A 23965-nucleotide genomic window follows, 5' to 3' on the forward strand; every position below is an offset into this window, starting at 1 on the left:
AAACGCCCACTCATGACACAGGCTGCTCAGGTATCGGACTCAGAGGGTTCCTCAGATGATGGGGAGGTCCCTGATGACACTGACTCGGACGCCTCGGTCCAGGAAATGGATACCAAGTCGTCCATTAATGTGCGAGCACTAGTTAGGGCGGTGCCAGCTATTCTTCTTATAGAGGATGAGGCACCGGTTCCTAAGTCGAAGTTTCCTAGTTTCAAAAAAACTAAGGTGGCTTCTGCTGTGTTTCCCCTGTCGGATCAGTTGACGGATCATATGGCGGTAGCTTGGCAGGCGCCCAGTAAGAGATTCCTTCCTCAGAAGCGGTTGGCTTCTAATTACCCCTTCCCTGAGGCACATTGTAAAAAATGGGAAACTCCACCGGCGGTGGATTCCCATGTCACCCGTTTAACTCGGGGCGCCACCTTACCATTACCGTCGATATCCTCGCTGAAGGATCCCACGGACAGGAAAATTGAGACTTGCTTAAAGTCTATTTACTCCCTCTCCGGGGCGGTGGCCCGACCGTCCATGGCCATCTCCTGGGTGGCCAAGGCCATTGAGGGGTGGGCCAATGCATTGGAAGATACCTTCCTGGACGACGCTCCGGATGTCCAGCGGGCGTTGTTGGGACAAATGAGGGACGCTGCTTCTTACATTGGAGAAGCTTCTTTAGATGCTAGTCTGCTGACCTCGCGGGTATCGGCTGCAGCGGTGTCTGCCCGCCGATCCTTATGGTTGCGGTCCTGGAGAGCGGACTCTGATTCAAAGAAAGGTCTGGAGGCCTTACCTTTCAATGGGGAATTACTATTTGGTCCGGACTTGGACAAAATAGTGGACACCCTGGCTAAATCCAAGTCGGCCTTCCTCCCTTCGGCGGCACTGCCTGCTAAGGTTCGGAGTTCGGCTTTTCGTTCCTTTCGGGTTCAGGGTAAGGCGAAAGGTCAGTCCTTCCCAAGACAGTCTGCGAGTAAGACGGCCTCTAAACCCAAGAAGCAAGCCTGGAGTGCTCGGCGCCCTTCTTCCAAGCAGGAAGATAAACCTGCGGCCTGATGGGACGGGCCTCCCTCTGGGGGACCTCAGAGTGGGTGGCCGACTTCTTCTATTTGCCCAGTGCTGGCACAATACCACCACGGATGCCTGGGTTCGAGAAGTGGTCTCCCAGGGGTACGCCCTGTCTTTTCGGCACAGACCACCCCACCAGTTTTTCTGCACAAGTCCTTCTCAGGACAAGACCAAGGCGTTACAGGTTCAGGAGGCTATAGAGTCCTTGCTGAAAGCAGGGGTCATTGTTCCCGTTCCTCTATCACAACGAGGGACGGGGTATTATTCGTCTCTGTTTCTGGTGCAGAAACCCAATGGTTCTCATCGCCCTATCCTCAACTTGAAGTCTCTGAACAAATTCCTCAGAGTTCCCAAGTTCAGGATGGAAACGTTACGTTCCATCATTCTGGCGATGGAACCGGGGGATTACATGGTGTCCCTGGACATCCAGGACGCCTACCTCCATGTTCCGATAGCATCTTCACACCAGCGGTATCTGAGGTTCGCTATCCTTCAACACCACTATCAGTTCCGGGCGCTACCCTTTGGTCTCTCCACGGCACCGAGGGTGTTCACGAAGATTATGGCGGTCATGGCCGCACATCTTCGGAACCAGAATGTACGGCTGCTGCCGTACCTGGACGACCTCCTGTTGCTGGCGAGCTCCCCGAAGGTACTGCTTCAACATCTCCACCTGACGATCGCTTGCCTGCAAGCACACGGGTGGTTGATAAATTGGAAAAAGTCCTCCCTGATTCCATCACAGCGGATGGTTCATTTGGGAGCCCTGCTGGATTCGCGTCAGCAAAGGATCTTCCTGACTCCGGAGAAGGTCGCCTCCCTACAGCTGCGGATACGCAGTTGCCTGAGCCGTTGCCGCCTGTCGGTCCATTCGGCTATGAGAGTTCTGGGGTCCATGGTGTCGACATTCGACATGGTGGAATTTGCCCAGTTCCATTCCCGGCCCCTGCAGGGGCTGATTCTATCAGAATGGAACGGGTTACCTCACCGGATCCGCTCTCAGGTGCTGGTGTTGTCTCCGGACGTTCGGCTATCTTTGGCTTGGTGGCTTCAGACAGCTCATCTGGTCGAGGGGCGCCCATTTTGGATCCCGGACTGGGTCCTGCTCACGACGGATGCCAGTCTCCGGGGTTGGGGGGCAGTGACCGGCTCTTTGTCGCTTCAGGGTCATTGGTCAGCGGAAGAAGCACTTCTCCCCATCAACATCCTGAAACTGCGGGCAGTATTCAGGGCCCTGCAGTCGTCCGGCCCTCTTCACGGAAGGGCGGTACAGGTGCAGTCCGACAACGCCACCACGGTGGCGTATATCAATCACCAAGGCGGAACTCGCAGTCAGGCAGCGATGTCGGAGGTGTCTCGTATCCTGACTTGGGCGGAGGGTCACATTCCAGCGATCTCGGCGGTCTTCATCCCCGGAGTCCTCAATTGGGAGGCGGACTTCCTCAGCCGTCACGACGTGCATCCCGGGGAATGGTCGCTTCACCCAGAGGTGTTTCAGCTACTCGTGGACAGGTGGGGACTGCCGGAGCTGGACTTGATGGCCTCCCGTCACAATCACAAGTTGCCCGTTTACGGGTCAAGGACAAGAGACGCAGGTGCAAGTCTGGTGGACGCGCTGTCGGTGAAATGGACGTTTCACCTGGCGTATCTGTTTCCTCCGATATCCCTGCTTCCTCGGGTTCTGCGGAAATTCAAGCAGGACGGCGGCATGCTCGTGCTGGTAGCTCCGGAGTGGCCCAGACGTCCTTGGTACTCCGATCTCAGGAGCCTCTCCATCGACGCTCTGTACCTTCTTCCTCAGCGTCGGGACCTGTTGTCTCAGGGGCCCTGCCTTTACCCGGATCTGGGTCGGCTGTCTTTGACGGCGTGGCTCTTGAGACAGCCGTCTTGAGGTCTCGGGGCTTCTCCAGTTCGGTTATTGGTACCATGCTCAGGGCACGCAAGCCTGCTTCAGCACGGATTTATCACAGAGTGTGGCACACTTACTTTCAGTGGTGTGAGTCCAGACATTATGATCCTCAGGTGTTCCGAGTTTCTAGGATCTTGGAATTTCTTCAGTCAGGATTGGATCTCGGCTTACGCCTTGCATCTCTGAAGGTTCATGTGTCCGCCTTGTCCGTGTGGTTTCAACGGCGGATTGCAATACTACCAGACGTTCACACCTTTTTCCAAGGTGTTCTCAGGATCCAGCCTCCCTTTGTGCCTCCTGTGGCTCCTTGGGACTTGGCGGTGGTGCTACGGGTCCTGCAGGGTCCTCCGTTTGAGCCTCTTGAGGCGGTGGAGCTCAAGTGGCTGACATTTAAGACGGTTTTTCTCCTGGCAATTGCTTCGGCCATGAGGGTGTCTGAATTGGGGGCGCTTTCCTGTCGCCCTCCTTTCCTGATTTTTCACCAGGACAGAGCGGTGCTCCGCACTCGTCCTGAGTTTTTGCCCAAAGTGGTCTCGAAGTTCCATATTAATCAGGAACTTGTTGTGCCAGCTTTTCAGTCCCCTGATCTTTCAGCTGGTGAGACTTCCTTAGATGTGGTCCGGGCGCTTAGAATTTATGTAGACCGGACGGCTTCGGTTAGGAAGTCTGATTCCTTGTTTATCCTCTTTGGTTTTCACAAGAGCGGTTGGCCTGCCAACAAACAAACGTTAGCCCGTTGGCTTCGTTCCGTTATTTGTGAGGCTTATGCACAGGAGGGCTTACCTGTGCCAGCCTCTGTTAAGGCTCATTCCACTCGTTCTGTGGGTCCCTCTTGGGCTGCTAGACGTGGCGCTTCTGCTGTTCAGCTGTGTAAGGCGGCCACTTGGTCTTCAATTCAAACGTTTTTGAGGTTCTATGCGTTTGACACCTTTGCCTCTCAGGATGCATCCTTTGGGCGCCGGGTACTCCTTTCAGCACAGGAGCGTCCCCGCCCTTAGTTGTACTGCTTTGGGACATCCCCAAGGTCAACCCTGTGGACCCCCTATGGACCCTGAAGTAGAAAACAAGAGATATGGTAAGAACTTACCTTTGTTATCTCTGTTTCTACGAAGTCCATAGGGTCCACAGGGCGCCCGCCCTGACGCACCTGGCTTCAAATGGGCTGTGTGGCTGGTCACCGGTTTTCCGTCTCCCATTTCTGTGAGTATGGTTTCTTGTGTGTTCCAGTCTTCCTTCTCTTTGTTTAGTCTCCTCCTCCGGCCTTGGCTGCTTACCAACTGAGGTGCTGTGGCCGGGGGCGGGGTATAGAGGAGGACGGACCCAAGTGCATCCTGGGAGCAGCTAAAGCTTTAACTGCGTGGTGCCCATGGATCCAGATCCAGCTATACCCCAAGGTCAACCCTGTGGTCCCTATGGACTTCGTAGAAACAGAGATAACAAAGGTAAGTTCTTACCATATCTCTTGTTTTCCCACCAATACATCACCTCACCATACATGTCCCACATCATTACACCCATTTCCCATCACTACACCTCACCATACCTGTCCCACATCATTACACCCGTTTCCCACCAATACACCTCACCATACATGTCCCACATCATTACACCCGTTTCCCACCAATACACCTCGCCATACATGTCCTACATCATTACATCCATTTCTTTCTCATCAATACAATGTCTCACATCATTACACCCATTCCCCATCACTACACCTCACCATACATGTCCCACATCATTACACCCATTTCCCACTAATACATCACCTCACCATACATGTCCCACATCATTACACCCATTTCCCATCACTACACCTCACCATACATGTCCTACATCATTACACCCATTTCCCATCACTACACCTCACCATACCTGTCCCACATCATTACACCCGTTTCCCACCAATACACCTCACCATACATGTCCCACATCATTACACCCGTTTCCCACCAATACACCTCGCCATACATGTCCTACATCATTACATCCATTTCTTTCTCATCAATACAATGTCTCACATCATTACACCCATTCCCCATCACTACACCTCACCATACATGTCCCACATCATTACACCCATTTCCCACTAATACATCACCTCACCATACATGTCCCACATCATTACACCCATTTCCCATCACTACACCTCACCATACATGTCCAACATCATTACACCCATTTCCCACCAATACATCACCTCGACATACATGTCCCACATCATTGCACCCATTTCCCACCAATACATCACCTCACCATACATGTCCCACATCATTACACCCATTTCCCATCACTACACCTCACCATACCTGTCCCACATCATTACACCCGTTTCCCACCAATACACCTCACCATACATGTCCCACATCATTACACCCATTTCCCATCACTACACCTCACCATACATGTCCTACATCATTACACCCATTTCCCATCACTACACCTCACCATACCTGTCCCACATCATTACACACATTTCCCACTAATACACCTCACCATACAGGTCCCACACCATTACACCCATTCCCCATCAATATAACACCTCACCATACCTGTCCCACATCATTACACCCATTTCCAATTAAGAACAACACCTCACCAAGTGTGTACCAAGCTTAGAAGGAGTGAATTACTTGGAGTATCCAGTGAGACCAGTTCAGTAGCTGGGAGATTGAACAGTCCTGTTTTATCTTTAGTTCTTAATCATAATTTTTTATTGTTTGTTGTTAGGTACTGTATAATTCTGTGGCTGCATATCACAATATAATGACACCGCAACAACAGGCTAACGGCTCTTATTGGTTGTATCTTGGTTGGCTCAGGGGGACGCTCCATACTGTTTTTCTGAAGAATGGTCACCAGTTTCCCCAGACTAGTGTGTGAAACTCGCATTTCTTATGCAGGATTTCACAAGTACAATAGCTTTTAGATCAGGGGTTATTAGCCTGAGAAGCAACAGAAACACAAAACATATGACCGTAGGCGGATTTGTAATAGAGAGCGCCTGTGTCCTTAGGAGGGGGATAGTTCCTTATAGACTTCTGTTACTTTGTACAATAATGTGACTTATTATAAGTGTGTATTACCAGCCATTACCCATAAACACCCCTGAGTTTCGATTGATTGGTTGATTGATGTTTTCTACCATTTAAAAGTGTGCGTGTGATCCTGTAGTCTTTGGTTACACCCGTGTAGTCGGGGCCTTGCTCCATTACGGTTCTATCCAAATAACAGAAGTGCCTGTCGTTTTTTATTTTTGCAAGAGCTTAATTTCCTAATGATTTCTTTATCACTGCTGTTGTAATACAACCAGTCATGTTAGTTATATGTACAGACTCCTGTAGATAATGTCGGTGTAAACCGTGAGTTCTCTTTTTTCATGCTTAGGTGTTCATTAGGAAACTGCGTTTATTACAAAGAATAACGCAGCCCTGATACTGCAGCTCCTATTAGTTACCGGTATAGAGTTGTTCGCCCCTACAGCCTCGTTCCTCCATATGATCGCAGTCCTTGGTGATATTTAATAACCGTAGCCTTTACAGTATGGAGCCAATTAACTTCTCTATTAAATTCCAATTGCATTTGTAGGCCTCCATTATGTTATTAGAAGGAATAGAACATTTCAGTGGAAAATTGAACAGCGTTAAATCAACATGACTGCCAGCCGCGATCTTCATCTTTAGAGGCAATGAAGGCTGGCTTGTACACTTACATTAGAAGAGGACCAGAGACCGTCTTCTCGCTACTCGTATCATAGGCAAACGCAAGGGGGGGGTCCTTTTGCCTGGAAACCCCCTCTCCAGTCCACATCATATACCACAATAACAGTATGTAATTGAATTTTACTACCGCTGCATGTTTTAAGGATCTCAGTATCACAAATGACATAATTTCCAAGACCAGTAATGATTACACCGGTGCACCAATTAGGAGATCTGGAAAACATGCACTGTTAGGAGTGCACCACTATAGACCATCTATAGGGATAATTATTAATACCATATAATAATGCACTCTCCAGTGCACAAGGAAACCAATGTGTACATACATGTCCAGGGCAGTGCTAGGTTCTTCTGCTGCTCCCCAAACTCCTGGACTTGCTCCAATGCCCTGTAGTGACCTACACTGCACTTTGTATGACACATATTAAGTGCTAATTATACCCTCTTCATGGACTGGCTACACTCACACTAAAAGCATGCATTTGGAAGCCCCCTCTAGAAATCCTGCGTTTGCCCCTGGGTATCGCCTTTTACTAATAAACCACCTTTTATATAGTATATTTGGCTTATTTAATCCCTTCACGACTACACAGAACACAAATGTAATCAACCTCTAATTGCCCTCGATGCTGCCAGGGAGACCCTCACCCACCTTTACCCCAGTGTGGCTGTGCCCAGGAGAGAAGTGCCAGATTATTTAGCTATAGTTTTGCCCCAGCCATTAATAATTGTTTTTTTTTAAATTCCCACGTGCTGGATGAAGAAAAGGGTGTCCGGTCGACTTGTCTACATTCAAAATGTCGACATGGTCATTAGGTCGACAATCAGTATGTAGACATGCATTTAGGTTAACATGGTTAAAATGTCAGCACATTCAGAATGTCGACATGTCACATGTGAATACCAAATATCGACATGTGGTTTTGTTGTTGTTGATTTTTAGGGTTCGGCTAAAATAAAAACAGAAACCCAATAAGTCGACACTTTTTTTTTTTTGTCGTTGGCATTCTGAATGTGTCAGCATTTTAACCATGTCGACCTAAATACATGTCTATATATTGATTGTCTACCTTATTACCATGTTGACATCCTCAATGTCGACTTCTATATGTCGTCAAGTCATGCCACACCTAAAGAAAAATGGACCCACTACTACCTTTATGTTTTTGAAATATATATATATTTTTTATTTATTTTACTAGGAAGGCGATGAGATATCTGCCAATCGCACCTCCTACCATTGACTCATGGGAGCGCAGTAACCTATAGGAGTAGGCGTGATATGATAGGGTCCCCTCTTACAGCTGGCAGACGAGGAGCGGGTACTGAGCCCCAGGGCGATGGCGAATTTAAAAAGTCTTCACTTACAGTTTCTACCTTTTTAGATTGTAGGTTGCAGGGAACAATAATATGTTTGTAAAGCAGGGTGGTCGTCACTGCCTGCATCAAGTCCCTAATATACCGCCATAACATGTTTCTGGGGATAATCTAAGATTTCTAGATATGCATTGTGTGAACCTGACTTTGCGCAAATTATGTGTTAACAAAGAATCGTTTATCAAAGGGTTAACAGTAGTGAGACTGAGATTTTCTTTATTTGATAACACTGCACAGGTCCTCCTGTTCCAAGTGCAAAGACCTAAATGCCACTTTAGAAATAATTTCATCCGTCCAGCGATCACCTGACCCCTTAAGGGAGCTGTATAGAGATTTGGGCAGAGGCGAGTGTAAAGTTGCACCAAGGAAACCCAGCTGACATGTGACCCCCAGTGCCTTCTGGCAGTCGGCACCAGGAGTGGTCGTGAAACGGTGCCAGACAAAGAGCCAGCACGAGAATACAAAAGAAAGATTGAGCGAGGTCACGGGAGGGGTGAATGGCACTGGGGGATTGACTGCAGTAATATAGCAAGTCTTTAGAGTTATTAAAGCACCGTGCGGTCGTTTAATGTCTCTCATACTGGGAGGGAGGGGGGGGGGGGGTGACTCAGTCACGCTGGGCTGGAGTCTGGCTTAGATGACTAGATATTCTTTTCTTACTTATTGGTGAGATAAATTGAACTTATCTGCGTGCTGCCCAGGCGTGGTCACCCCGCCGAGAATGAGTGGAGATTTTACTCTCTTCTACCCAGTAAGTAGATCATTTGTGTTTATGTACATGTATAGTTATTGCCTAACCTTAGTACATACCATATAAGGGTTTACATGTCCTGTTTTATTATTTTATAATACGTGCATGGCATTTATGCACTTGAGTGTGAATACTTGCATACACATATTGAATCTGCATATACATCTGTGCCAGAGAGGTGAAAGGGTGTCTGTATAAAGGGGGGAGGGATGGAGCGAGAATAGAAATGTGCACAGCGATGAGAGGCAGTCTCCTAGGGCAGTGTGTGCAAAGGACAGAGGTGGAGATGTACTAAGCTCTGGGAAGTGATAAACTGGCAGCCAATCAGCTCCCAAGTTTCATGTCACAGGATGTGTTTGAAAAATGACAGCTGGGAGCTGATTGGCTGGTGGTTTATCACTCTGCACTTTATCACTTTTCAGAGCTTAGTACATCTGGCCCTGTATCCTTCTGAGCTTGGCTCATCTGATTAGCTCTATCACACTTAGGACTGTCTAAATATAGGGGCTACCAGAGCTTTATGTCTCTGCCCCTCTCTGCCGCCTCTCACGTCCCCCTCTCGGCATCTGTCTCTCAGTCCCCTCTCTCTCTCTCTCCTTGTGAAGGTGCGATGGAGCTGTCTGTGGCGCAGTGGCTTCTCGTGGTCTGTCTGGTGGCTTTCCCTCTCCTCTACGAATGGAGCATCTCTTTCAAGTACTTCTGCAAGTTGGCGTTTTATAATGGCTGGATCCTGACCCTGGCCATTCTGGCCATCCCTATATGTGCCGTCAGGGGGCGCAATGTGGAGAACATGAAGTAAGTGAGCCGGTGTCTCGCGCCCCTTGTGCCCCGTTACATTTTCCTGCGTGCCTGACCCCAGTGTTCCCTCTAAGCTGACTGGAAATGAAAGAGTTAAAACGTTAATTTTTGACACACTTCACCCTGATAGGCTGCATTGATAATCAGCTGTTCAGTGCAACCCGCCCCCGACACTATCACCTGATAGGCTCAATATGTCCCTCCTTGTAGCGTATAGATCCTAGTGTCATCCTGTTCCTTCATATTCAGCCGGCTTCTGCTGCAATGTCTATTACTCCTTTCTCTAACGTTACCCTGTACTTGGTTATTGAGATGTTTTACTGATCTGTTGGGTTATTTTGGTCACCTTTCCAATGTATTGTGGCCTAAGGAAACTTTAGGAACCACTAGGAAGATTTTTCAGCTACATCTTAATAATATAGAAATAAAATTCTCCCCAGAGGTAGCTTTATCCCGCACTGATGAGCCCCAACAAGGGTGGAAACAGTCTGTCATCCTGTATTATGAATTCTGGGCCTGATTCAGAGCCGGACGCTATTTGCGCTCGCTCGGTCAGAAAAAGGGGCCGGCTATTTAAATTGAGCGCTCGCTCTTTGCGGTCTGTTGACGCCTCTATGTCTGAGCGAGCGAACGATACATGCGCTCGCTATTTTGTAAAGACGCCCCCTGGCCGCTCGCATCCTACGTCATCTCCGCTATTTATTTGATTAATCGAGTACATCGAAAGGCATCTGAACTGCTCGCAGTGCTTGTGATAGGTTTATCCTACCGCAATCATGCGAACAGTTCAGGCTAAGAAACAACCACGTGACGTGGCTGATGACACTGCTTTGTTAATTATGCACACCCTTAAAACGTCCGTTTTGACCGTTTGGCATGCCTGCGTTCGGATCTCCACTGCCCGTTTTCAAACACTTTCCCCTGTTACCACCCACAAACGCCTCATCCTGTCACTCAAATTAGCAGGCACTCGCTATTTTGTGAGCGCTCGATTTCCGATCGTACTGACTGGTTGGCGCATGCGCATTACGACCCATACGCATGCGCAGATTTGCGAACATCGCTCGGAGCGAACGAGCGGCTCTGAATCAGGCCCACTGTCTCAATGCTAGTCTTTGTCATATTATTAATATGGAAGGGCTGTAAACGAGCCACCGTGATTGGTTCGTTGAGGCTGCCTAAGCAAGTAGTAAGCAAGATTAAGCTGTTGTACTGTCATAGAGGATAATGAGGGTTACACATGTGTCCTCCTGCACCTACCCTAAATACACCATGCGGCGCAAGACACCTGGTGCGAGTGACCCAGCAGGTCCTGTGCGACTCGGCTTGCGCCAAGCGTCTTTTTCGTCTCAAAAATCAATCTTGGTTGCAAACCGATGGGACAATCCGCTTCACAAGACTGCTCGGATTAATCTGATAGGCGACACTTGTATATCTGTGTGTGACCGGATCTGGATACGGACCTTGGCGTGGAAAAAGAGCCGCGCCCGCTGCATGGTAGCGCTGCGTATACGGATTCAGACTCACAGATATACAGGTGTCACATCTCAAGTTAATCGGTGCAGTTTCGTGATGTGACTTGTCTATCGCATCGGTTTACAACTAAGATGCATTTTCAGGTGAAAAGACACTCGGTACAATCAGTCAGACGGGACCTGGCCCACCAAATGCAAATTGTGTGGTTATAAACTGATTATATGTTTTTGGGTTTTTTTTTCTGCGCTATGTCCCCTACACCACGATCTGTGTTATAGCAGAGAATAATGGTATGGGCCACACAGTAACAATATACTGACCTCATGTGGCTGGCAGGAACAGCCGGACAATCCTGATCATATTTCACACCTGTAGAACAGGTTCATCCTTTAATGAAACTGATGACATTTGCAGCACATTGGTACTCTCAGCATAAAGAGTAATGTCATTTTTTTTTATTATTATTTTTTTTATCTCCACCTAAAAGTTTTTGCGAATGTAACTTCTGCTATTGCCACCAGGATTGTCTACTGCATGTTCTTCTCTCGTTCCTCATGACTTTTGATCCCTGCGCATTTTCCTTTTTTGCGGAACGGCCTTTAATAACTGTCTCTGCAATGACAAATCTGACCGTAAAAAGTGAATTCAGCCCCTAGGGTCTATTCTGTGCCGCCTTGTTGGTATTTTGTGACTGTTAAAGAACGCTATAAAACGTTCTCGCTGTAAAGATGGACACAGATTTTATTAGGCCACACTGTAAATGGGCCGATGTCACCTTCCAGAGATTACCCGCAGTATTGGGATATTTTACCCTGTGCTTTCATTACGTTTTCCCCTGGTCCTTTCTCCTGCTGTCTGGTGCTTTCCCTCACTGGTGCATTTTGCTCCCTGTCTCGGTTCCAGAGTACTGCGATTCATGCTCCTACATATTAAATATCTCTACGGAATCAAGATCGAAGTCCGAGGCTGGGAGAACTTCAACATTAAGGAGCCATATGTCATTGTGTCAAACCACCAGAGTTCTCTGGACCTGCTGGGTAAGTGATAATGACATAGGGGCAGGGCCAGATTTAAGAATGGGGTGGATGGGACTACAGCTCCAGGCCTCCACATAAAAATAGGCCCAGTATCATGGAAGCTTCATGACGAACCAGCCGCCCAAATGACCACACAGATGGCCATAAACCATAAGTATTAAGACTTTCTGTTTTCCTCACAAAATAATGCAGTTTTACGTTTCAAGGGCAACAGTGGGGCTGATAGTGTAAGGGGGTATTATATACACTCACATGGCTTTGGCCACACCCTCACCGCACCGGTCACGCCTCCTCCACTTCTCACCATAGACCCTAGATTTTTCAGCCCCAGACCCTCGGGGCCCGTAATTCGGCACTGCGTCAGGGCATCAGAGGAGTTTACTATAAATTATATAGTACTGATGGGAAACAGCACCGAGCGGTGACATTGAAATTGCCAGCTTTGGCAGAACACAGACCCATTGCATGACACCCATTTGCCAGTACTTTGTGCTGTCAATAAAATGAAGTAACCATTTCCACATTCTGTGCATAACCATTTATGCAGAGTTCACGACCAGTTTCCATCTCACCATCCTCAAACCGTTTTGGTTGGGGGCAGCCATTTTGTAGGCTGTACTAGTACTCACAGGAACGCAGCCTTTGCCTTATTGTGACTGAATCCTGATAAAACAGAGGTCCTTATTAAAGGAGCTTACCATAAATGGACAAGACTGCAGCTTAACTAACCAGCTGGACTTATGTTTGGCGGTTCAGGATTACAGAACACTGAACCTGAGCGGAATCTTGGTGTTGTCACATCCTAATTATTTCACCTGAGGAACATAGCCAGAATCAAGCACTTCATTCCCTCACAGGATCTGCCTAAAGTCATACATGCATTTATATCCTCATGCTTAGACTACTGCAGTGCCCTCTACCTGGGTTCACAAGTAAAGGAATTGCCCCGCTTGCAGCTGGTGCAAATTGCAGTTACATAGGGAGAGGGGCCCTAGATTGCACACCCTAAGCACAATGTGAGGTGCTACCTGCTGATACTTGTAGTGCTGCAAACAGAAAACGAAACAAATGCAAGTGCACACTCTAACCATGCTGAACCTAATAATAATACTGCTAAATTGCATAAGAGGTTCTTAGCATAATGATGGCCATAATTATGGGCCTGCCCACCATATCCAGGTGACCTCCATCAGGCAGGTCCCTCAAGGCCCCCATACATCAGAGATGGATTGCAGCAATCGTGCAATTTGCAATCGATTGTGTATAAAAATCTGCAATGTATGGGCTTCACAGATTGCAGATTGCAACCAAAAAGTGATTGTGATTGTTTAATCAGATTGTCCAACATGTTGGATTTCACAGATCGATTGGGACTGTAGATTGCTAGTGTATGGACATGATTAGCAGATTTGCAGACCGTTTCTAGCAAAATGATGGGCCTTTCAAGATTGCCAGATCTGTGTTTGCTGCAATCGATCTGCAAATCACTGAAAAAGATCTGTAGTGTATGGGAGCAGATTGCTCAATTGGGAAATCCTTAGATCGGGCAATAAATCTTCAAATTGTTCAATTGTGGTTTTCAGATTGCTGATGTATGGGGGCCTTCACACTCCTATTGAACAATTACAGGGCACGGGACCCCCCAGGCCAACTTAGCAGAACCGCCCCATGGCATCACACTAGTGTGAGATTTAAAGTGAAGGTTAAAGAATAATAAAGAAGAAAGCCTATGTGTTAAGTCCTACTTAAGTAGGAGGTTATAATAAAAAGTGTATAAAGTGCTACATATATAAAAAACAAACTAAAGAAGTGAAAAAGTGTACATTATGATGTCATGAAGCAGTCCAGCCACACCAGCCCAGAGAGCCCCGCACCCCAATACCAGTCCCAAAACTAACACACAGCATATATATAGTAGGTCTTACCCTCACTGTGCCTTAATAAATGTGCAGTCTTGGAGTGCAAGGAAATTAAAAACACCCAGGAGCAGGTGGGACGGGTGCTAATCAAGGTGGAAGGAGTCTCGTCCTTCCAGTGTACATATATACACACAGTACAAAATACATAGGGAGAGGGGCCCTAGATTGCTCACCCTAAGCACAATGTGAGGTGCTACCTGCTGAGACTTGTAGTGCTGCAAGCACAAAAAGAAACAGCCCTGTTACTGCCACATAACATTCATTCTATACTCCCTTCATTGGCTGCCTATAAGATGGGTTCTCCCCATTGCCGGGTGTGGGTATTCACAGAGGGAACTCAAAACCATAACGGTTCTCTTCTGTCATTCAGACTAGAAGCCTTTCACCTGTCCGTGCAAGCTCAGGTACCAGCCTTAGAATTGAAAGTAAATAAAATGAAAGTGATAATAAAGACCTCACATCACTAGTAGACTATGTGGATGGGAGCCATCATCACTTACTCCCTTCTTTGGCTGTATGTAAGGTCATGGTGGTAAATCTATTTCAAGATCGGCTTACTGACTTTCGAAGCCCTACATGACCCTACATAACCAGGGTCCAAGGTACCTGAAGCTGCTACTGATTCCTTACAGTCCCACTCGCTTACTGTGATCTGCAGATGGACTATTAGCAGTACTTAGAATCTCCCTTAATTCTTCTGGGGGTCAAGCTTTTAGTTTTGTGGCTCCGACTCTATGGAACTCGCTTCCACGAACAGTTCCAGAGGCCTCCATCCTAGAAACCTTAAAAAACAGTCTTACCTGCTGGCTCACGCGTTTCACTCATATCCCTTTAGTTTAACAAAAAATACAACTCAGATGCTTAGTTCTCTTTTCTGATAACTTTATTTTGTATCTCGCGTCCTATTGGGAGAAAAGTACTATATAAATAACATTATTATTATTATTATTTTTATATGAACCGGTGTTGCCACGCGTTTGGAGGTTAGAGTCTATGGATTGTAGTATCAGACTCTTTTACATAAGTTTTACCGACGCTGGTAATATTCCTGTAAATAAAGTGGGTAAGAGAACTATCTCCATATCCGTATGTACAGATCATATAAAATCTCAATAATCTAAACATTATACACTTCATTGTACCAATAGAGATTAGTGCTGCCGTTATATTTAGGCCTATTGACACTAATGAGTCATTTCTACTAACATGCTGCACCAATCCTAAAAATATACATTGTGTTTCTCCAGTTTGTTATAATCACCCAAAAAAATAATTATTTTATTTTCATGTGTTTGTCATTATTTTATGTCTGTTTAGATAATGTGTAGAGATGGGGACAGTATTGTCAGCGATTTACACACCGGAGTTTTCTATAATCTCATGGTATGTTTGGAATTCACTGAGGCCTAGTACAGTGGCGTGTAATATTGCAGATGATCACATGTTCTAGCCGTGGTATGTAGACCCCCTTACGTGTAGCTCACCACTGTGCAGCTTAATTGTCCTGTGCTACTTGCTCACAATACTCAATGCTGAGTCAGTACACTGTGTGTCTCACAGACATAGGGGTCTATGTACTAAGCCTTGCCAACCAATCAGCTCCTAACTGTCACTTTACAGGCTGTGTTTGAAAAATGGCAGTTAGGAGCTGATTGGCTGGCACAGACCCCACAGACACGTGATGCCCCTGGCTGGGTTCTTACAGAGGTTTGGTCACGTAAGGCGTCTTGGCGAGTACACGCATGTGCGGACTGTGGTGTGATACACCTTGAGCAGCAGACAAGAGGAAATATTGATGTCAAGCCTGGACAACCTCTCCAGGTTTTGTGAAACTACAAGTCCCAGCATGCCTTGCTAGCTTTCATATATGTGGCAGAGCATGCTTTGGCTTTTAGTCTCACAACATACGTTGTAAAGAGCGGAGAGAAAAAAAATGGGTGTAAATGAAAAACTAAATAACCTATTTGTGTTTGCTCTGCCCCCAGGGATGATGGAGATTTTACCCGGTCGCTGTGTGCCCATTGCCAAGCGCGAGCTCATGTACGCCGGCACCGCTGGTCTGGCATGCTGGCTGGCTGGCGTCATCTTCATCAATCGTAAAAAAACAGACGATGCCATCAGTGTGATGACGGAGGCTGCGGAGACCATGCTGAAGGAGGATGTGAGGCGCCAGATCAGTGTGATGCGGGATGGGCGGATAAGGGGAACTCAGTCAGCATTGCTACCTAGAGGAGAACTTTGTGTCTCACTGGTACCGTCTTCTGGGAGAAGATTTGTCATTTCAAGTTAAGGGGTCTAGTTACTAAGCAGTGTTAGGAGGCAGAGTGGAAAGTGATAAGAAAGTGATAAGGTGCCAGCCAATCAGCTCCCAACTGTCATTTTTCAAACACAGCCTGTGACATGGCAGTTGGGAGCTGATTGGCTGGTACCTTATCACTTTCTTATCACTTTTCACTCTGTCTCCTAGCACTGCTTAGTAAATAGACCCCTAATTCTCTTGTGGCTTAGAGAAGGGTTTACCTCTCAGTGTGATTAATCGCTGCTAAACGTGGTCTCTGGTTCAGTCGTGCCTGTAGACATTAGTGTGATAATAGACAGTGACTGGGGGTGATCGTCATCAGACCAGGGGCAATCGTCGTCAGCCTGGGGCAATCGTCGTCAGACTGGGGGTAAGGCAATCGTCGTCAGAATGGGGGCAATCGTCGTCAGCCTGGGGCAATCGTCGTCAGACTGGGGGTAAGGCAATCGTCAGAATGGGGGCAATCGTCGTCAGACTGGGGGTAATTTTCATGAAATAGAGGTAATCGTAGTGAGACTAAGGGATTTGTATTACTGGGGGTAATCTTACTGAGACTGAGGGTAATCTTGGTGAGACTGGGAGTAAGCATAGTGAGAGACTGGGGGTGATCGTAGTGAGAGACTGGGGGTAAATGTAGTGAGACTAGGGGTAGTCGTCATGAGAAACTGGGGGTAATTGTAGTGAGAGATGGGGTGTAATTGTGAGCCGGGGTGTAATTGTGAGACGGGGTGTAATAGTAGTGCGGCTGGGGTACTTGTTGCAAAATAGGGTTAAATGCAGTGAGACGCTGGTGGGGGGGGGGCGGTAAGAGTAAGAGCTGGGGCACTGATGTAGAAAATGTATTAGCACTGACTTTTAAGCGGTAACATGAAGATGTCACTTGCCTATAGCCAGAATTGCAGCTTACAAAGTACCACTAATTAAGTGTCTATTATACTATAGACGTCTCATCGGTAAGGTTCCAGTATGATGGAGGACGTTTTATGACGCATAACCATTCCAATCTGATGAGCTTTCAGAGCTATAACGCACCCTCCTTTGGATACTTCTCCTGCTGTGATCTCCTGGTGCCTTTAATGTTGTTTCAGACCAGAGCTAATGTCCAGGGAAATAGGAAATAATTAACAGCTGTCAGCAAAGCCGGGTGCAAGCAGATGGTCATCCCAGCTCCCGGGGATAATAGTCAGAGAGTGGGAGAAGGTGGCTGGCCTGGATGGGGACTAGAACTGTAGACTGTTAGTTTGTAGCGTCTATATTGTCTCTCACAGATCTCTTTGTTTCCCCCCATTGCTAGGTGCGGGTGTGGGTGTTCCCAGAGGGCACGCGAAACCACAACGGTTCTCTTCTGCCGTTCAAACGAGGAGCCTTTCACCTGGCCGTGCAAGCTCAGGTACCAGCCTTAGACCTCACGTAGAAGTTCTCTACCTATCAGTGTGCAGTCACTCAGTGATGTCATCCTCGCTGGCAGAGTCAGTGGATGCGGCATCATCGCCCTATATGAAGTCCCTTCCCTGATTATTACAGAGGATAATGTAATCCACACACATAATAACCAGTACTGGTCTGATCAGTCTAATAAGAGCAAAGTAAAGTGAAATATCTGTTTTGTGGGTTACAGCGCGCCTGTGTCATTTGCCCCATGTTGTTAAATAAGTATGGGGGGCTTATTTTGCTAGCTTGGCGCAAATTTATATTTGCCCACAACTTCGATATAGGCTTTGATTTGACTGATGATACTAGGCTAGTGGGGTTTATGTAATTGGGTGCGAGCTCGTGACGCTGCAGGAATTCATGCGAGTGTTCCCGGTGTGTGTTTTTGTTTTTAAAGCGGCAATCATTTTAAAGGCAAAACCAGCTTGGTTTTAAAATGATTGCTGCTTTAAAAAAAAAAAAACCTGCGGTAACAGTCGCATGAATTCCTGCAGCGTCATAAGCTGGCACCCAATTACATAATCCTTCATGTCTGACTGGATGCTATGAGTCATAGTGCATGATTACATAAGTCCTGTACTTTCATTATTATTTCCTCCTCTGTCTGCCATCTTGCATGCGCTCTCTTCAGTTTCTTATATAGCGCACGCATATTACGCAGCGCTGTACAGAGAATATTTTAGTCCTTCACATCAGTCACTGCCCCAGGGGAGCTTACATTCTATACTCCCTATAACATGGACACGTAAACACTTCTCCATATTGTCTCTATTGGCTGCCTGCGGTGCGCTGTATTGTTTTTAATTGTATTTATGCCCCCATCTTGTCAAAGTAACATAGAACTATAGAATTTGGCAGTGGATAAGGAGCACCTAACCTGCCCAGATTTGGGAAAGCCGCACAGTTACGTCACATATGTTTAAGTTGCCCAACCCTGGCAACCTCTAGCACTTCTGTTGGGAAGAACAACTGTATTGATATATTTTCTAATAACCCCACCATTCTCCGGCGTGCGTTTGTGTCCTCTTGTTCTAATACAGTATACTCGGTGCTGCCTCACCTCTATAATAGCATCACACCTTCCCCCATTTTACTGTTCCTTTCTCACCCTATGTCACCTAGCATCTGCTTGTATGCCGATCTGTTACGTTCCCCATAATAATGATTTGCCTTCCTCAGGTAGTTTTATATTTTGCTTTTAATACTATTTGCAGCCTCTGGGTTTTTGAAGTGCACGATTTAGCTTTCCTTTTTCTGCACGTTGTATTCCTCAGGTCCCGGTTATTCCTGTCATCATGTCTTCCTATAAGGACTTCTACTGCAAGAAAGACAAAAAGTTCACTACAGGTGAGATCCTGTGACGGTTCTGTGTATTCGTCCGCCATACCCTACCCTCCAAAACATGTTGCATCCTCATGCTACTTCCGGCCACTGACAGAGGCCCTGATTCAGAGCCGGACGCTCTGACAGAGCGCTCGCTCTGAATCAGGGCCGTCCCTTCTGCTTTTTGGAGCGGGCTCCTGGCCGCTCACATAGCTGTGGGTGACCACCCACAGCTATAGTGAGCAGCCAAAATGATGGTCGCGATGGTCAAGACCATTGCGACCATTGGGTTTGCGACGAGACCCTTGCGGTAGAGCCAAAAGCACTCCCACTGACATCACTAGTGATGTCAGTGGGGCCGGCCCCAGGCGGCAGGCGTACCCATGGGAACGCCTCCGTCTTTGCAGCCACGCCCACCAAAGGGGGCGTGCTGTCAATCACCATCGACAGCACGCCCCCTTCAGTGCGAGACCCATAACGACGGCTTGGCCGTCGTTATTCGGGTCTTGCGCACGACGGAGCCGGCTCCCTCGTGCGCATACGCACTTGGGCAACATCGACCCGCTTGCGAGCGCTCAGCGCTCGCGAGCGGGTCTAAATTAGGCCCTGAATTCGGTGTCTCTCAGCTTGATAAGTATTGTGACTGGGACGTGGAACATTGACGCCTGGAAGCAGCTTGCTGACATGATGATCTGCTCCTCCCTGTGGCCTCTCTATTGGGTGGGCGAGAACATCCCATATAAATAACCACACAGTCAACCAGCTCTCACGTTCACCCAAGTGCTTCTTAGAGCATGGAGGTCGGTACTTGTGCTGTTGGGCCTGAGTCACTGGTGTATTAATAACTGGTGTATTAATAACGAATCACCATCCATGTAACAACCAGCGAACAGTGTTTTGTGCAGAGTAACAGACCAGCTGCATTGAGCTTCTGAGAGCAACATGGGGAACGGGATGTAGTTATGAGACCGGCGGCCGCGATGCCGCCGGTCTCCATACCGACAGGGGAATCCCGACAAAGGATTTAAGATAGGCGTGAAACTACAGATGCCTATCTTAATCCCGATGCCGGAACACCGAAGGACGCCAAGCAGAACGAGGTAAGTCTGGGGGCGCCAATTACTTTAGCTGCAAAGGTGTGAGGGTTAGGTTTAGGGAGTATAAAGGGGTTAGGTTTTGGGGGGTGGTTAGGGTTGGGCACCACTGGGGGGGAGTTAGGGTTATGCACTAAGGGGAGAGGGTTAGGTTTAGGTACGAAGCAGGGGGGGGGGTTAGGTTTAGGCACTAACGGGGAGGGTGCGGGGCGGGGATGCCACTGTCTGTATTCTGACAGGAGCCATCCCGACAGCCGGCATTACATACCGATTCCAGGGGAACATAGATAAGCCTATCTGCTTTTCTCTTACCACCTTATCTTAGGTAGGATAAGGCAACCAAAGACCTGACAGAGGGTAGTAGATGGTGGAGGGGTATTAGTGTTGGGTCTGTTGTCATGGCTCACATTGAAACAAGCAAATCTGAACACTGTGAACATATGCGGACTCCTCCCGGTAACCACATAGCCCTCTGCAATTGGACATTTGCCGGAAGACAGTGCTCCTTGTCCTTCCTCCAAATCTCTTCATATAGTTTGAAGGGCTCATAAGTCTAATTTATCAAATACCTCTTAAAAGATTGGTGCTGTATCTTCTGGCACGGTCCTAGGGATGAGGAATTCCATAGCTAGAAGTAATAGCGATCCATCAGTAACTGAACAGGGCCCCTATAGTACACATGGGTGAATCGGGTTCTTTGTGTAGCCTAATGATGTTTAGCTGTCACTGCACCTCCTCCTCCTGTGTTGGGCAGGTGACATTTAATGGTGTGCCTAGGCCAGTGGTTCCCAAACTTTCTCGGTTCATGGCACCCCTTAGTGCCCCAGAGATTTTTCGGGGCATCCCTAGGCGCCAGTGGGGTTTGTACACTGACAATCGCCTACAGTATCTCTAGCTATAAATCCAGCCTATGGGATGAGGTTATACAAGGTTTTCAGAGTACAGATCCACCATCAGCTAATTTGCAGAAACTTTGGGACATATCGGAGTCCACGCGCGGCAGCATCTCTGTGCCGCTGATTCCACGCATTGAGTCCATGTCCCGATGAGATTAGCTCAACCTGTTTCGTGGGCAAGTTGTGGGCAGCGCCATGCTTTTGGTTAGCTGTGTCTGACTGATAAAGTGTCTGTCACCTTTTTACCTGTCGTGCCTTAAAACACGCCTTTTGCTTTTCACTTTAGTCCATAGGTTCCCAAACTCTGCCATTACAGTCCAGGTTTTAAGGATAGCCATGCTTGAGTCTAAATGGCTAAATCTTATTGACTGAGGTATCAATTATGTTACCTGCGCTCAAGCATGGATAGCCTTAAAACATGGACTGTAATGACGGACTTTGAGAACCTCTACTTTAGTCAGTCATCAGCTCCGTAGTTTTAGAGGGGAAGTATAATGTAAGTCAGTTGTAAACTTACTTTCAGCTTTGTGAATTTCCACCTTGTTTGCTCAAGTTGGAACATTTTATTACAGATGCAGTTTTGCGACAGTGCTGTACAATATTCCAATGGACATCTCAGTAATTGTATCTTTACTTCCTTTCTCTACCCATCATAACTGTCTTGCTGATGACCTGTTCACACCATCTCTTTGTCCTTTCAGGAAAGTGTACCGTGCAGATTCTCCCTGGGGTTCCTACCAAGGGTTTGTGCTCTGATGACGTTCCTGACCTTGCTGACGAAGTTCGGGCGTTGATGCTTGAGGCTTTCACTCACATCTCAACTGAACGTCCTGGGAAAGAGCCCGGGGGTGGACATTGATTCCCCGTTCCACCATCCTTTACTATCATCCTTGGCCAGGGAACCCCCACCCATGCAGGAGAACTCGGGAGGAAGGATACCACAGAGAGAGAGAGAGGAGAGAAAAAGATGGGTATAATAGTATCCCTTAAACATAAGGACTGATGCTGTGAAACGAGAGTAATTGCATAAAATAAGTGAGAGAATTGTTACCACCAAGAGACCAAGGAGAGGGGCTTTACGGACATTAAGGAAGTGGCGTTTACCTGTGGCCAAAAGCATCAATGGACATTGGAGGGAATGGGAAATCGACAGTCCCCACCCACCAAAAAGGCTGCAGAATTCCAGTCACATAAAGAATAGATAATCGTCCTAAGGCGCAAAGAGTGTATGACCTCGTAGGATACGGAGAAGGTGGATGAAGGGGCAACCTCGCTAGGAGAGAGGGGAGGACAAGGACTGCCAAGGAATTTTCAATAAAGAGTTTAGGTTAGGGCAGATGAATAAAGTTGTACAGACACAGAAGAGTCTCCTGAAACAGAAGATGTAGAAGATACAGGTAAATGCCTCGCTCCAGGAAAAAATAGTGCTCACAAATATTAAAGGGAATAATGTCAGCAATCCAAACGTAAAAATTGAAAACAAAATTAATAATGTTAACGCAAAGGGAATTTTAAAGTTGCCAATGTGGGAATAACGTTAGGGGAACATGGGAAAGTTACTTGGACAACATTCCATTACTGGGAGGGGGCTGGGATACTTCAGTATGAAAAAGCCCTTAGGATATTTATTTGGGGGTGCCTTAATGCTATATTTATTAATGTGAGGCTAGTACTAGTCTCTCCACCTCTCTCCTTGCCAAGCTTCCACGGTCACCTTCACCGTCTTCTCTCTCTTCTCTCAACTCCAGTCTCTCTTTCGAATTGAACAACAATTGGCCAGGAATGGAGTAGGCCAGTTATTTAGGGGATAGGGTGTCAAGAATCGCCCTAACTAACTGCTCTCTTCAGCCTTCGATCTCTGTAAAACGATATGGACTTGAAATGGGGGCAGGAACTGATCTGCCCAAATATAGCCTCTTCCCAAGAAGCCTTCCCATGTCCTCAAGCTCCCATCACTCCACAACCACCGATCCCGCGACTTTCCACCTCTACCCAGATCCCTGTCTCGTGGCCTAAGAATGTCCACATTTTGTTACACTCCACTGCCCAACCCCTTTTTTGTCATATTTACCTCCCCTTTTCCATGCGCTCCTCATTTACTAGCGGGAGGTGTGGGAGAAATACATGTGCCAATGTATTCGTAGCTATCGATTAGGGGGAAGAGGATGTCATGTGGGTATGACGTGGGGCGGGATGATGCGCGGGCGGGAGGGGGCATAATAATCTCCTGTCCTGTAAATGTGAATTAGCATTGCACAAATCTTTTTCTGGGTCATCTGTGTGTATGCTTTGTTCTTTCACATCCTAGCTAGGACTGCGGAGGTGGCTTCAGAATGATGAGGATGGAAGTGTGATTGGAATTTTGCCTGGGATCTCCAATCTCCATGTTGCCTGTGATATTTAAACACTGTATATACTGTATAATGTTGTGTAGCCTTTTATCACACCTAAGAATGGATATATAAAGTTACATGCTGGTTGTAGTGATCTACAACATGGTGCCAAAATGTGTATGTGGCACACACAGAGGCAATAAATTAAAGGTTCGCTAAACTTGCAAATCACTTATCGTACTCCCATAAGCTTTTTTTTTTTTAGAGTCAGCCGCAAGTGCAATCGCAATTTGTGAATTTTTTTTTAAACAAATTGTGACTTGAGTCAGTTACATCTTCGACCCCCTCACCTTGGCTGCGGCTTCCTCCCCTGCGCTGCGGCTCCCTCCCCTGCGCTGCGACTTCCTCCCCTGCGCTGCGGCTCCCTCACCTTGGCTGCGAGTCCTCCCCTGCGCTGCGGCTCCCTCACCTTGGCTTTGAGTCCTCCCCTGCGCTGCGGCTCCCTCACCTTGGCTGCGAGTCCTCCCCTGCGCTGCGGCTC

The 23965-nt window shown here is 47.3% G+C and overlaps 1 protein-coding gene across 5 annotated transcripts in view; it reads left to right on the top strand.

Annotated features, from left to right (window-relative positions):
* The window catches only part of AGPAT1 (1-acylglycerol-3-phosphate O-acyltransferase 1), a 65586-nt gene extending 41934 nt beyond the window's left edge, over positions 1-23652 (top strand). For 4 of the 5 annotated variants that reach the window (XM_088446671.1, XM_088446670.1, XM_088446669.1 and 1 more), the window contains exons 4-9: positions 9424-9613; positions 11996-12129; positions 16034-16209; positions 17642-17737; positions 19053-19125; positions 21793-23652. In XM_088446671.1, coding sequence (XP_088302797.1) covers positions 9424-9613; positions 11996-12129; positions 16034-16209; positions 17642-17737; positions 19053-19125; positions 21793-21950 — 827 coding nt within the window. In that variant the 3' untranslated portion in view covers positions 21951-23652. Of the gene's footprint in view, positions 1-8734; positions 8819-9423; positions 9614-11995; positions 12130-16033; positions 16210-17641; positions 17738-19052; positions 19126-21792 lie in introns of those variants that run through there. The other variant, XM_088446672.1, reaches the window with a different exon arrangement.
* Positions 23653-23965: the final 313 nt, after the last annotated feature.

Source organism: Taudactylus pleione, unplaced genomic scaffold (assembly GCF_031769625.1).
Source record: "Taudactylus pleione unplaced genomic scaffold, aTauple2 ptg000400l, whole genome shotgun sequence".
Taxonomy (NCBI): domain Eukaryota; kingdom Metazoa; phylum Chordata; class Amphibia; order Anura; family Myobatrachidae; genus Taudactylus; species Taudactylus pleione.